The 13,407-nt window shown below is 43.8% G+C and overlaps 1 protein-coding gene across 10 annotated transcripts in view; it reads right to left on the minus strand.

Annotated features, from left to right (window-relative positions):
- Window positions 1–13,407, minus strand: part of PDE8B (phosphodiesterase 8B) — a 303,711-nt gene that overhangs the window by 89,715 nt on the left and 200,589 nt on the right. For all 10 annotated transcript variants that reach the window (XM_077139368.1, XM_077139372.1, XM_077139365.1 and 7 more), the window contains 3 exons: window positions 11,726–11,814; window positions 5,430–5,508; window positions 1,316–1,456 (listed from right to left, as the gene is read on the minus strand). In XM_077139368.1, coding sequence (XP_076995483.1) covers window positions 1,316–1,456; window positions 5,430–5,508; window positions 11,726–11,814 — 309 coding nt within the window. The remainder of the gene's footprint in view (window positions 1–1,315; window positions 1,457–5,429; window positions 5,509–11,725; window positions 11,815–13,407) is intronic.

The raw sequence follows: 13,407 nt of genomic DNA on the forward strand, positions 1-13,407 counted from the left end.
TGGTGTTACCATCCTAAACTTACAGATTGGCAAACTGAGGCTCAGAGAGTTCAATTTTTTTCCCAATCAGGAAGTTGAGGATTTCATTTAAATTTACAGCTCCTTAACACTCCCTGAAGTCCAGTGTGGATCTGACACACCACGTGGCATCCCAGCCAAGTCTTCTCTGAGGCTAGTCCATCCTCGCACAGCTATCCAGATGAGGCTCAAGAGAGAGGAAGATTGCTGTGGTCTCTGGTCCCTGGAGACTGGTAGGTAGGAGGGGCCTGTGGTCTCAGAGTGAACCTGAGATATCTCTACTATTTCTGGGAGGGAGCGGTTAAGTCAGAAACCGAGGTTCTCTGCAGCCATCTCTTGCCCCGTCTCATGCCAAGTGGGTAAGTGATACATCTATTGGGGGTCATCAAATGGGTGGTAGTGCTCTTCCAGCATGCTTTTTGGGAGTAGTTTATAATGCCCTGATTTCTTTTCAGTCTCACTCCCCAAATTTGTTTTTTAGTAATTTTGGCCATCATATATAATTCAAACTTATTTTCTCCCTATAACATGGTACCCCCATTAAATGAATATAATGTTACCTAACTATGTCACATCAGAGAAGGGAAGATGAAAGAAGTATGTGAGAAAGCACTCAGAATGCTTAAAAAGAAATGGACAGGCAGTTCCAGTTGTGAGAGCCAAGGCGTTCCTCAAGGACAGGACTGGAGGGACAGTCCCCACAGCGCAGGCACACGGGCCTCATCTACTGGAGGCAAAGGGAAGCCACTGGAGGGGCAGCAGAGGCAGGGAAGTAAGTTAGCTACTTCTACCGTGCTCTGAGGAGCAGAGAGAACAGAAAAAGGAAAAACTGACAAAAATCTGGACCCGCTATTCAATACTGATCTTAAATACTTCCAGTTCCCCGAACACCAGATAAATTAAAAAAATATTTGATAGCTCTATAGGCTGAGCTCTGCTCCAAGGCGGGCAAACTAATCCAGCAACAGCAGGAGAGATTCAGTCAAGCAAAGGATGACATTTCCTTTTACTGACTCATTGGATTCTGTCTCATCAGGATAAGCACCAGATCAGCTTGATCTCCAAACTTAATGCAAAGTAGCTACCTCGCAAACATAAAAATCTTTTGCTTTATTAAATAATCCATCTTTCAAAAATAATATATATATATATATTTACTTTTTAAATAAATTCTTCTTTAAAAGTAATAACTCTTTTACACTTTATTAAATAATCCGACTTGAAGAATATGACATAAAACTCATAAAGGGAAAACCACGCGGCAGGGAGGGGTGTGTGGGGGCGTGGGGTCACCCACCTTTCCCTTCTTGATGCAGGTGTTGATGGTGTCCAGAAGGTCAGCCCGGTTCTTGTCGCTCTTGGGCAGCTCAGCGAGTTCTTTTCCCAGGAGCTCGCCCTTGTGGTAGCCCATCATCCTTTCGAAGGCCGGGTTGACATACTGTTAACAGAAGGTGGGGACAGGTCAGGGGGCACAGGTGGAATTCACGAACCACCACCTGCCCCAGAGGGACCACTGGGGCTCGTGCTGCAGCAGCCCAGGGCTGCAGAGCTCTCCTGCGGGTGCCCGCTGGCCCCACTGCCCGTCCCCAAGCCCCCTGCCCTCCCTCCACGTGGCTGTGGTGGGGCAGCTGAGCAGGAGGTCATTCATTTGACTGCCCCCCCTCCCCAGCACCCAGCCCCTGCACGGCACCAGGAGAATTCCTCAGCCGGTAATGGGCAGGAGCCCTCATCCAGCAAGTGGTCGGCCTCACTCTTCACTGGCAGCCCCACGAAATAAGGAAAACGCAGAACAAAATAAAAAAAGATAAAAACGAGAGTCCAATTCAACAGGTGGTGGCTTATCCTGGACAGATCTCTAGAAAACAGCAATCTGATCTTTTGTGCTTCCTTTCTAATGGCCGCATCTAATAACCAGTGCTATGGGTTGCGGCCATTCCCAATCTCCGTTGAACAATGAGCTTAGTTAAACTGCCTGGGCAGTAGGCAGCCTTCCCGGGGCTGGCAGTTGAGTGTCCACGAAGAAAGGCTCCCTCGCCACATTTCTGGGGCCAGAAGACCCAGAGGTTTTCTCTCCAAAATTCTGCCCAAGGTCCCGGAGTCTAGAGCTATTACCTTGGTGATCCCCAACTCCCGTCCGCACCCTCCAACTTCCCTTCCAAGAACCCAGTCACTGAAGGAGAGTCCAGTGAGAGGAGGCAAGTGACCCGGAACTGAAGGAAAGCCTGATCACACAGCATCTGGGTCACGCATTTCTCTGGGCATAATCTACATTCATCTGCAGCTTTGGAAACACTTTTACAAACCGTAATCACTCCATCCTTGACTGCGCCGACAGCAGAAACGAGCGAGTGACACAGGGGCACCTGCAGAGCTACGGCTTTGAGAACACACTTTTATTTCCAAAATTAATCCTGGGCAGTGGAGGGGTGAGAAGGACTCTTTGTGGCCTCAGGACTACGCTTTATGGGAGTGGCAGAAGAGAAGGGGGTAGGGACATCCTCTCCACTGACCTCCGTGTGGCAGCGCCACTCCCTCCCGGGCTGGCTGACCTACCGTGATGCCCCTAGAAACTAGGACAGCCCCGCAGTCCCTGGGCCCACCGCCTGCTGTGCCGAGGTGCCTGCCCGCCTCTCATCAGCAGGCCTTTGCCCACGTACTCTCTCTGCCCCATCTAGTCGCCTCGCCAATGCTGATTATTCCTCCTCCTCCAGGAAGCTTTCCTTGACAGACCCGAGCCCAGTCTGCCTCGGTGTCACTCTAAGGGTTCCACTGTCTCCTGCGCAGGCTTCTAGAGTCTTATTAGACTGAATTTAAAATTGTTTATCTCTCTCCCTCATCAGACATGAAGATCGTCAAAGTACACTGAGGATTTGACTTTGGATACTCTGGGCTGTTAAGGAAATATTTGATGAATGAATAGATGATAACTGAGAACATATTGTTTTCCTGTTTGTTGGCTGTGTTCTCAATTCTCAACATTTTCGTGTGTTTTTCTGTCCTTGTTCTTAGGTTGTAAATAGGGGTAGAAGTCATGGCCCGTCTCTCCCCTCAGGATCCAACAATCTCAGGGCAAGCATTGCGCAGCCAAGCCATCCAAATCCATACCCTGCCCTGCCAATGGCTAGCTGTGGGAACTGGACAAGTCACATAATTTCTCTGAACGTAGCTTCCTCATCTGCAAAACGGCTGTACGATCAGTACTGACAGCACAGGATTTCTTATTAAATAGAAGGCAGTGAAGCTCCAGAACCATAGGATAATTTTAAGGAATAAAGATGTGTAAAATACTTAGGATTGTACCTGGAACATGGTAAATACATTTTAAATGTTTAAAATAGGTAGGTAGATTGGTGGGTGGAAGGAAGGAAGGATAGGGTAGATAAGCTAAGACAGATAAGATGACTGACTGTTTTGACAGCCAGACTATGACATGCATAGACAGACAGATGTTATTCCTAAATTTGAAGTCCCACTGCCTGGCCTCCAGACACTGCACACCAAGAGGGACAACTACTCAGTGGCAGTGCCCTAAGAGGAACCCTGGTGTTGTGTCAGAGTATCTATGAACTATTCTGTCATTTTGAAATCTATAGCAAAAAGGTCATTTTAATATCCCCTTGCATACAACACCCTCTGTTCAACTTCCTCTTTCCTCTTGCTTTGGGTTCTATAGTCAGATTGCCGGTGGGTTTTTAAAGGGGACATGAAAGGTTCCCCGAGAAAGGAAACTGCAAAGCCAGTAAAACCTTATTTTCAGAATCCAAGGTTCCCTTCAATGCAGTAACTCCCTACCACCTTCCTCTTCCCAGCCGCCTGCTGTCCTCACAGCTGATTCCTCCTGCTCACAGCAAAGGCTGGGGGACAATGAATACCATAATGGGACAACCTCACCATGTTACCTCTCCTAGAGATACACGTTCTCTAAGCATCAACGGCTAATTGAAGGATGAGGGATTCATCCTGTTAAACTGCTGGATAAAAAGTGGGTAAGGCCACTTGAGGCAGGGGCTGCTTCTCTTCTTTCCTGCAGTCACACCCCCCATGGTCCCTGTGGAATAGGGACGTGCACGTGGGTTTCATGAATAGAACTGGCTGTTCAGGTCTGGGTACAAGTGTGTGTGTGTGTGGGGGATTGTTCATGTCCAAATCCCTGGAAACTGTGGCTTTGTTATTTTCATGGCAAAACGGACTCTGCAGATGTGATTAAGCTAAGGATTTTAAATAGGGGGATTAGCCTGGATTGTGTGGGTGGGCACAAGGCAATCACTAGGGCCCTTAGGAGAGAAAGCAAAAGGCAAGACAGTCAAAGAGAGATCTGACAATGGAGGAAGGGGTGCAGAGCCAAGAAATGCAGGTGGGAAAATAAGTTAAAATATTAAAAGTTGGTTGATCTGGGTATCTGGATAGTGGATATGCTGGAGTTTTCTGCATGGGTTCTGTATTGTTTTTGTAATTATCCTGTAAATTTACAATTATTTCCAAATAAAAAGTTTATTTAAAAAAGGAATGAATAAATAAATGAACAAATAAATGCCAACAGTTTCTAAGAAGCTGGAAAGGCAAGGAAACAGACCCCCACGGAGCCTCGCTCGCCCACAAGGAATGCCCCCTGCCGCCATCTTGGTCTGAGCAGAGTGAGCCCGTTTCAGACTTGTGGCCTCCAGAGCTGCGAGAAAATCAATGTGTCGTTTTAAGCCCCTAAATTTGTGGTCATTTGTTACAGCAGCAAAAAAGAATCCAACAACAGGGCTGAGAGGTAGGGCAGACTGCTGAAGTTCTTCATCACTGTACAAGCAGCGGGTGTCTGCACAGGCTGCCAGGGATGGAGGGAAAGAGCTGGAGCTCTGCCCCAGGGCTGACCGTTCCTCGGCTCCCGGCCACCAAAGGCAAACCCCCAGCAGGCCACCACCACTGGTGGGAAGTCCACGTAACAGGCCACTTTCTGTGTTTTAGGTGTAGATGTGCTACCTTCCTAACAAATATATTAAGAAGACCTTTCAAAATAAGTTTGTGCACAATATACATTTCTTTAGAAAAATGACTTTAGTACATTAGAGTGCTTTCTAATTAGAAGACCGGCTTCAGATAAATAATTGAGTATCTTTGAAAATATTCTGTTCCCCTGGGTATTTATAAGCTTTTAGATTCTGATTTACTTCTGTGCAAATGCTGCCTTCACAGATGGTCCAAGAAATTTATCCTATTTCTTCCAAAGGAACCCAGGTTCCGATTTGTACTAAGGCATTTTTATTCTTTACTGAAAATCTCTCAGTTTAAGTCTACCAGAGTCTCTCCTGTGCACTTTGATTTTACTTTCTCCAAAGCCAAGGTCCTGAAATGTGAGAATTACGGGAAAGTTTTAGAAGCAGGATGACTGGTACTTGAGACGTCTGTGACATCTGAAGTTTTACCTGAATCACGTGGTCATCGCTTGTTATTTCTATGGCTTCATGACAGTGGTCTAAAGCTGTGAACACAGAATTACAGGCCCTAAAAGTTGCAAAAGATTGATGTTAGTTCTGCTATAAAATCATTAGCATTTCATCTAATTTATCAAAGTAAACAGTTCTCAAGGTTCATAAAACCATTTACTGTTTTTTTTTTTTAAATGTTTTTTTTTATACATGGGCAGGCACCAGGAATCGAACCTGGGTCCTCGGGCATGGCAGGCAAGCATTCTTACCTGCTGAGCCACCATGGCCCTACCTTTTATATTAGTACATTTTGAGGGAAAGAAAAACCACTTGGCCTTTCAAACTGAATGAATAAACAGCAGTACGCATTTCTGTGCACATGATACCAAGAGAAGATGTGTAATTCATCAAAATCCTCATGGACCGTGGAATGAACCAGGTGGGGCTGAATGAAACTTGAATGCCAGCTCCAGCGAACAAAGACACAGAGGACACTGGTCTCTAAGTCCTCTGGGCCTCTAGCGACGCCAGCCCTCTACTTCACGTGCTATGGTGGCCATGGAGAAGGCGCATCCCTATCAATTAGGAGACCCTAAACGGGCCCAAATTGAATCTGAGATACTCCAGCCTTTTGTAACACACACAGAAAGACTTTCATTCTTTCTTACTTTTGCAAGCTCAGGTAAATTAGGCTTTATGGCACTTTGCTTCTAGCTACTCTTTCTGGCACCTGAAAGCAAGCATGGTGGCCTCCCCTGTGCCTAGCCAGTGGCACCTGTGCAGACCTCCAGGTGCACACACGGCTCAGTGACCGTCCCTGGACATCTGGAATATCCAAAATCAGACTCTCCATTTCTTGGCTATAATTTTAGCTAATTTCTAACTCCAGAGCAACACCAGTTCAGTTCATTTCTATCCAACACAAGTATGTCACTTATTATTTATACTGGCTATTTAAAGATTTCCAGCTAAAGCCTTCCTACACATTATAATAAAGATGTGTTGATTTGCTGGATTGACGTTTCTTCTTATAAAGCAAAGTCCTAAAATGTTATTTATCTTTTTGACTCACAATGGCAGTCTACATTTTTTTTTTCTTTACTAGAGAAGTTGTGGGTTTAAGGCAATCTAACATCACCATCTCCTTTGACTTGTTTACAAGGAGAGGGCAGAAAACACTGGATAAAACCCGATTCTATACTTTGCCATTTAGGGTGCTTTAGGCAACTTGTTATCATCTCTGGCCCTCAGTTTTATCACCTGCAAAATTAAGAAAATAATATGTATTTCACAGGTTGTTGTAAGGATCAAAACAGATGGTATATGTGAAGCATTTGTCAAAGTGCATAAGACAACATAACAATTCAACACATGTAGCGATTATTATTTATAAGAGTGCAGTGTCATATTTCTTTGTTCTCTACAGCTTTCAAAGGCTCTTGGTCAAAAGAAAAATGAATCATAATCTATCTTTTCTTGTGAGCATAACTGAAATGTCAAACCAAGCACCATATTTAACTATAGCAAGTCAGCTCAGATGCAGAGTGAAAGATTTTAGCTCATCGAATAGCAGTGTCCTGTTGTTGCAGAGAGGAAGATATTAGCGTGTGAGTGTAAGTAAAACAAATCAACATGACGTGGATGAGCCAATTATAAACCAACTCCCCTGAAATTCCCCATGGTTGCAGTCTATTTTCTTATTTAAGTTGTTCCAGTCTTCCTAATTTGAAACATATAGTATCCTATGAACAAAGCTGCATGTGAAACACAATCACTTAATACAAGAATTAATAATAAAAGGGGACCTTAAAGCTGTTACCAAAGTGGTTTCCACACTGCCTCTCCAAAAGGGGCCAGGAAGAGCCAATCTTAGCAAAAGCATTTTCCAGGCACCTGGATCCAGAGCCCAGCTCAGCCCCAGAGGAATGGGCTCCTGGGGCAGTGATGGTCCTCCAGAAGTCAGACTTGTGTCTACACACACACTTACAATTTATGTAGAGAAACATACTCCATGTGGGTGAATTCACTGAGAGCTGGATAATTAAGCCATATTTAACAATATTTTTATCAAATGATCATTTCTTCTCTTGCCCAAGTATATTCTCTAAAGTACCTGTATGTTTCAACTAGGTATGTAAACAAGCACTTCACAGTTTTATCGTTTTTGTCAATTCAAGAGGCTGTCTTTACACAGGACAAGATCTTAACTCCGACCTCCAGGCTTCATCTCAAACATTCATTGCATGATAATCCACAAGGCGTAAAACCTTCAGTAAGTATGACGCCCGAGGGACAAAGCAAACTCATCAACGACTGAAGTGGAAGGACACTGGGGGCCAACAGGTAATTTCCCCCCAGTGACAAAAACGAGCTTTGCAATGTTTACTTGAAAGCTGTTTTGGCTGGTGGCTTTATAAACCATCAATAATAACATGCATCAAGATGAGGTAATCAATAGGAGTCACATTCTTAGATCTGGGGAACTTAATTGCAGGTACGAATTACTAACTCTTCATGCAGAAGAACCTGTTCTTGGGAACCATGTAACTCTGTGCTTCATCTGTCTTTATTTTTGTATCCCCCAGGTTAAGAAGTTAGAAAATTGGAAGAAAAAAAAAGAAGTACAAGTGAAAGGTAACGTAGAAACCCATACAGTGTGGGCAATGTAACCATTCCTACATCCTTTTTAAGTGCCCGGAAGGTGCAGAGGAAAAAGGCAAGTGTTAAAGGGGTACAGGTAGAAAGTGTACAAATTTCATGGTGGTTTTTGAGGTGTAAAGACCACCATACCAGGACGGAGGATAACTGGACTCGACTCCAGCACTGCCACCAACATGGTGGGTAGCTATGATCATGTAAGTTCCTCTCTGGTTCTCTGTGCTTTGTCAACTGTGACTGGGGTAACTGGGTTAGCATGGCCTTCCATGTCTGTTCCAAAGATATCCCAAAATCGAATAAAACAACACACACACACCCAAAGACCACTTGGGAGAAGGATAGGACTGGGCATGGCGGGGGCTTGGAAGGAGAAAGATTCTGAACACAAGGCTACGCCCCAGCAGGGATCTGGGTGAAGAGGTAGGGGGGTAAACAGTGGATGAGGCAAAGGGGTCACAGACTTGCTGCTCGCCGACACGCATCCCTCCATAGGGATGCAATAGGGGGTCGGTTATTTTAAGCCTGCCTGGTTCAGCTTCCACTTCTGTAGCCCAACAGCTGTCACATGGAAGCCCAAGTGAGAACAAAGTGGGCTCTACTAACGTCCGTCAATGCCGAGGAATGGAGCATCCCATGGAATACTAAGTTTTGCCTAGCAAAAACTTTTACTCTTTCCAAAACTGAGGACTGCTACTGTCGTTAGACTATAGAGTAAAATAAGCACGATGACAGCTACGAGACTGGCCAAAGAACAGCTGATTGCGTACTGATCAATTTAAACTTCAGATAATAGCTAAACTCCATCTTTATTTTGGACAATGTAGTTCTCTTCAGGAAGAAGGAGCATAAGAACATTAAAAGAAATAAACGGGGTGCATGGGTGGTTCAGTAGTTGAATGCTTGCTTTCTACGTGTGAGGCTGGGGTCCAATCCCAGGACCATGCACCCACCCTCACCACCCCCCAAAAAAAGAGAAAAATGATCATTTAGCCTAAATTACCCAAGAGAATCCCAATTTCATACATTTTACTGTTCCATAAAGTAATTCATCAAATATACACAGAAATGTGATTCAATTTTTATTATTATATTTTAAAGTTATTCTAAGCAATGAGCTTTCAAAATTAGATTACATCTCTTGTTTAATGGCATAATCCTTTGTTATTGTTGTTGCTAAGTGAATATGGTCATCACCAGATGTGAAGAGCTGGGCAGAAGTGTACACCTTTAACACCACATGTCATCCTCCAGCACAGGCTGTCCTTGCAGATTGCTAGTAATATATACAGATTTAGCTGCAGCTGGGGGCGGAATTGTAGGGAAAAGTATTACATAATTAGGCTCTATTATTCTGGCATTGTATAATAAAAAGTCTCATTTTCCTGTCTGCAACACATGACAGAGTTGCTTGCGGGTCTCTGGGGCGCAAGTAGATGTTCTCCATGTCCCCAAATGCCCCACGAGGCTGAAGGGAGGTCATGGCATGGTCACTGTCCCCTCTATGTGCTGGGCCCAGGGAGAACACACCCGGCCAACCTCCCCCACAGAGGGAGAGAACTTGGATAGCCAGAAAGTAACAGAAGAAATCAACCATGGGGTTGTCCTATGGAGAGCCCTTGTCCTCCCATCCCGGGCTGCAGGGACTGTGCCCACGCTGTGACCGGGAAGGAGCGCACTGAACCAGTCAAACTCCAGACGTGCAGGAGGTAAGGGGGCAGGGCCCTCCTGGGTTAGGGCCATGCACCAGCTTCACATTAAGAACGCGAACCTCCCACCCTGACCTCTACAGGAAGTCCACCTGACCAGTTCTAGTCAGTGAGAGTGAGAACTTAATGTTAGGTATTTAGAAACCAGAACAATTCTGACTCTAACAGATCTCGAAAATTTTTCATTCACCTGACTTTAGGCAGCCTTCATCAGAACCACCACCAACGTCCTTTCTTTATGGCCTCGTGTGACTGGGGATGTTTATTTCAAATTGCCAGACCTACCTACCTACCGCTCAGTGTGGATAGGGGGCCCCTAACCTCCCTGAGCTGGCAAAGCCTGTATGCACTGCAGAATCCATATTAAGGCACTTCCTGGCATCTTAATGTGCCATCACATTTAACATTGCCTAAGAAAATGGAAGCACTTATTTAAAATAAAATGAGTGAACTATCAAAGCAATAAGGTGTGTTGCTAATTCTTACTGTGATAGCATATTAAACCCAAATAAATCCCTCTTTTCCCAATTCTATTTATTGTGAAAACATCTAAAATAAAATTACTAAGTCTTTTTACCCTCAATTAAAAACAGGAGGGACTCCAAGGAATAAAAACAATTAATGTACATCATTAAAGAGCATAAATTATGAAGCAAAGGTAAAGTGGTATTTAGGAAAAATTCTATGATGTTCTTTGAAGCTAATAAACATACAGATAAAATAAACCAAGGGATTTAATTTGCTTGTATATTCAAAGAATCTTTGGCAATATCCCTCACTAAAGACTGCTAAATCATCTGATTTTACACTGGTTTAATGTTCTTTCATAACACATTTCCATGTGTTTATCCGCACATTTTATTTCTTAACACTTTCTATCCACCAAAAAGCGACCTCCTTGGCCAGGGAGAACGCCAAAAGTTCCTGTTTCTAGAGGTTAATGCCGATCCATTTTGCTTCCAAGGGACAGAGGGTGGCAGGGAAGAATTACATTTAAAAAGGGTTTTATTCTCTTTAGATGCAAAAAGGGTCATCGGGACAAGCATATGATCATTACAGGAGATGCCACCTTACTTCCAAAACGTTGAGGCTGGAGCTCCCCCCAGCTCCCCACCGGCCTGAGAAGCCGTGCCAGGGACCTCATGGACACACCCCAGCCTGCAAGCTGCTCAGGACCGGCCCTCCCAGGGGCCATAAGGGCACAGGCTACAGGCCTTTTTCCTTGATCTGTTGCTCAAGGAGAGCAGACTGAAGCTACCAGTGTCCTGCGGGGTGTGCTAAGGTGAAGCCTGAGCAAAACCAGGCTGGCTGCAACCTTGGTATACAAGATGTCTCCAAAGCAGAACATCCCACAGCCCTAAGTTCTGACCAGCAGCCCGAGACTAAGACATTCCCACCTCAGAAGGGAGCACCAGACAGAAGCCTGCTCGTAAAGGACTACACACCTATAAAGAGACTTCTATAATCAGGTTTTTGAGGATTCTTCATGCATATCTGGGTCACAAACAGAACTTACGAACTGCTATTATAGTAACATGGCAAATAGTACGGTGAGAATAAATGTTTTTTCTCTGCTCATAATATTCCAAGGAGGAATTTATAAATACTGAAAGAAGTAAAAAATAATCTTCAAAAGCTCTTCTTATTCTGGATCTAATTGTACAAAAATTAAACAATATTTTTCCTTGGGTACAATTTAAACACTGCTACAAATAACAAACAATAGTATCAAAAGAAAAATGCTTCCACCGTATTTCATTATACCAAGGGGTTCCCAGTACAGATTCTGCCATTTACTAGCTGCCATTATCTGTTGAACAGCTTCAAAATTCCTGATATTGAGCTATGAGCCTGTGAACAATAACCTGATGACAGCAAGCTCTTCTAAAGAATTCTTAACCTTATGTTACCATCTTATTTTCTACATACCGTAGTTTGAACTGTGAGCGAACTTCCCCGTGTTCTATTTGAATCAGTTCATTATAGCAAGCAATTATGCTGTTATTCTCCATAAATCTCTGGAAATAAAGCAATGACAATACTTAAGGCATATACAATTACTTTTTAAAGAGACAGAGAAATTAACACTTGCCCGACCCCCAGCTAACTCTGTTACATAAGACAACTAAGTGCGTAAGAGGACATGAAAACAGTTGTCAAGTTGGTCAAAATGTTTGTTTAAAAGTGTATGAGAAACAACAGAGGTGTAATCGTGGATATTTCGGTCCCTTCAAAACAAAGGTGGGATAAACCTTGTGATGAAAGTTCATGGGAAAACACAGAGCACAGACTGCCTCCCCAACCTTGGGAACTATGAAAACATGTTTGCGGAATACTGCACCCATCAAAACCTTCCACCACCCAACACTGGAGATATTCAGTGGGCGCCTACTAGGACGTGACCTCCTGAGGGGGAGGCTGTGCTTTGCTTCTGTCCTAATGTTCAGAGCATCTAACAGAGCTTGATATGTGACAGGCATTAAAGCTTAGTACATGTTATTTCTAAATTCTGAGATACTGAGCTGTTCGCAGGTCATTCCAGAAACTTTGACACCCGAGACTCCGAGTTAGAACTCTGAAGCTATGAAAGTCAGCAGTACCCCATACAGGAACTGTTTAAAAAACTGAAAAAGCAATCAGATTTCAAGTAGAGATAGGAATGAAGCTGATCTGGATAGGACTAAGGTAAATCAGAATACTGGGTAATGGATGATATGGTCCATATTTTAAATTTTCAACTTCTGAGTGAGATTGAAAAGAGATGTTTATTTGGTACAAAATTTATATTTTGGGTAGTGCATTGCCTAATTTAAACTGCTTGGTCAGTTAGTTGAACACCATAAGTACATGGAATCTTGAATAGGACATGAGATTGTATTGGTTTACTCAGGTTAATGCGATACTACAAAATCTCCCCGAGTAATGTGGGCAGTGAATAAACTATTTGCAAAGTCCCCTCAGGGGACTGGGGAGAATATTCAACTTTCCCATTTAGAAAATTTCTCATATTCTCACAAGCAGTGGGGAGAACCAAATCAATAGGCTAAGCCTTCAATCTTTGGGTTTGCCCTGTGAAACCCATCCCTGCAAAGGATATGCTAAACCTACTTAAAAGTATGTCTAACAGTCACCCCCAGAGAAACTCTTTTGTTGCTCAGATATGGCCTATATCTCAGCCAACACAGCAAGCAAACTCCTTGCCCTCCCTCTCTCTACGTGGGACATGACTCCCAGGGGTGTGAACCTTCCTGGCAACATGGAACAGAAATCCCAGGATGAGCCAGGACCTGGCATCAAGGGACTGAAAAAGCCTTCTTCAGCAAAAAGGGGAAGAGAGAAGTGAGACAAAATAAAGTTTCAGCAGCTGAGAGATTTCAAACAGAGTTGAGAGATTATCCTGGAGGTTATTCTTATGCACTATACAGATTTCCCTTTCTAGTTTGTGGGGTATTGGAGTGGCTGGAGGGAAGTACCTGAAACTGTTGAGCTGTGTTCCAGTAGTCTTAATTCTTGAAGACGACTGTATAACTATATAGATTTTACAATGTGACTGTGTGACGTGAAAACCTTGGATCTGATGCTTCTTTTATCCAGGGTATGGACAAATTTAA

This window comes from Tamandua tetradactyla, chromosome 21 (genome assembly GCF_023851605.1).
Source record: "Tamandua tetradactyla isolate mTamTet1 chromosome 21, mTamTet1.pri, whole genome shotgun sequence".
NCBI classification, from domain to species: domain Eukaryota; kingdom Metazoa; phylum Chordata; class Mammalia; order Pilosa; family Myrmecophagidae; genus Tamandua; species Tamandua tetradactyla.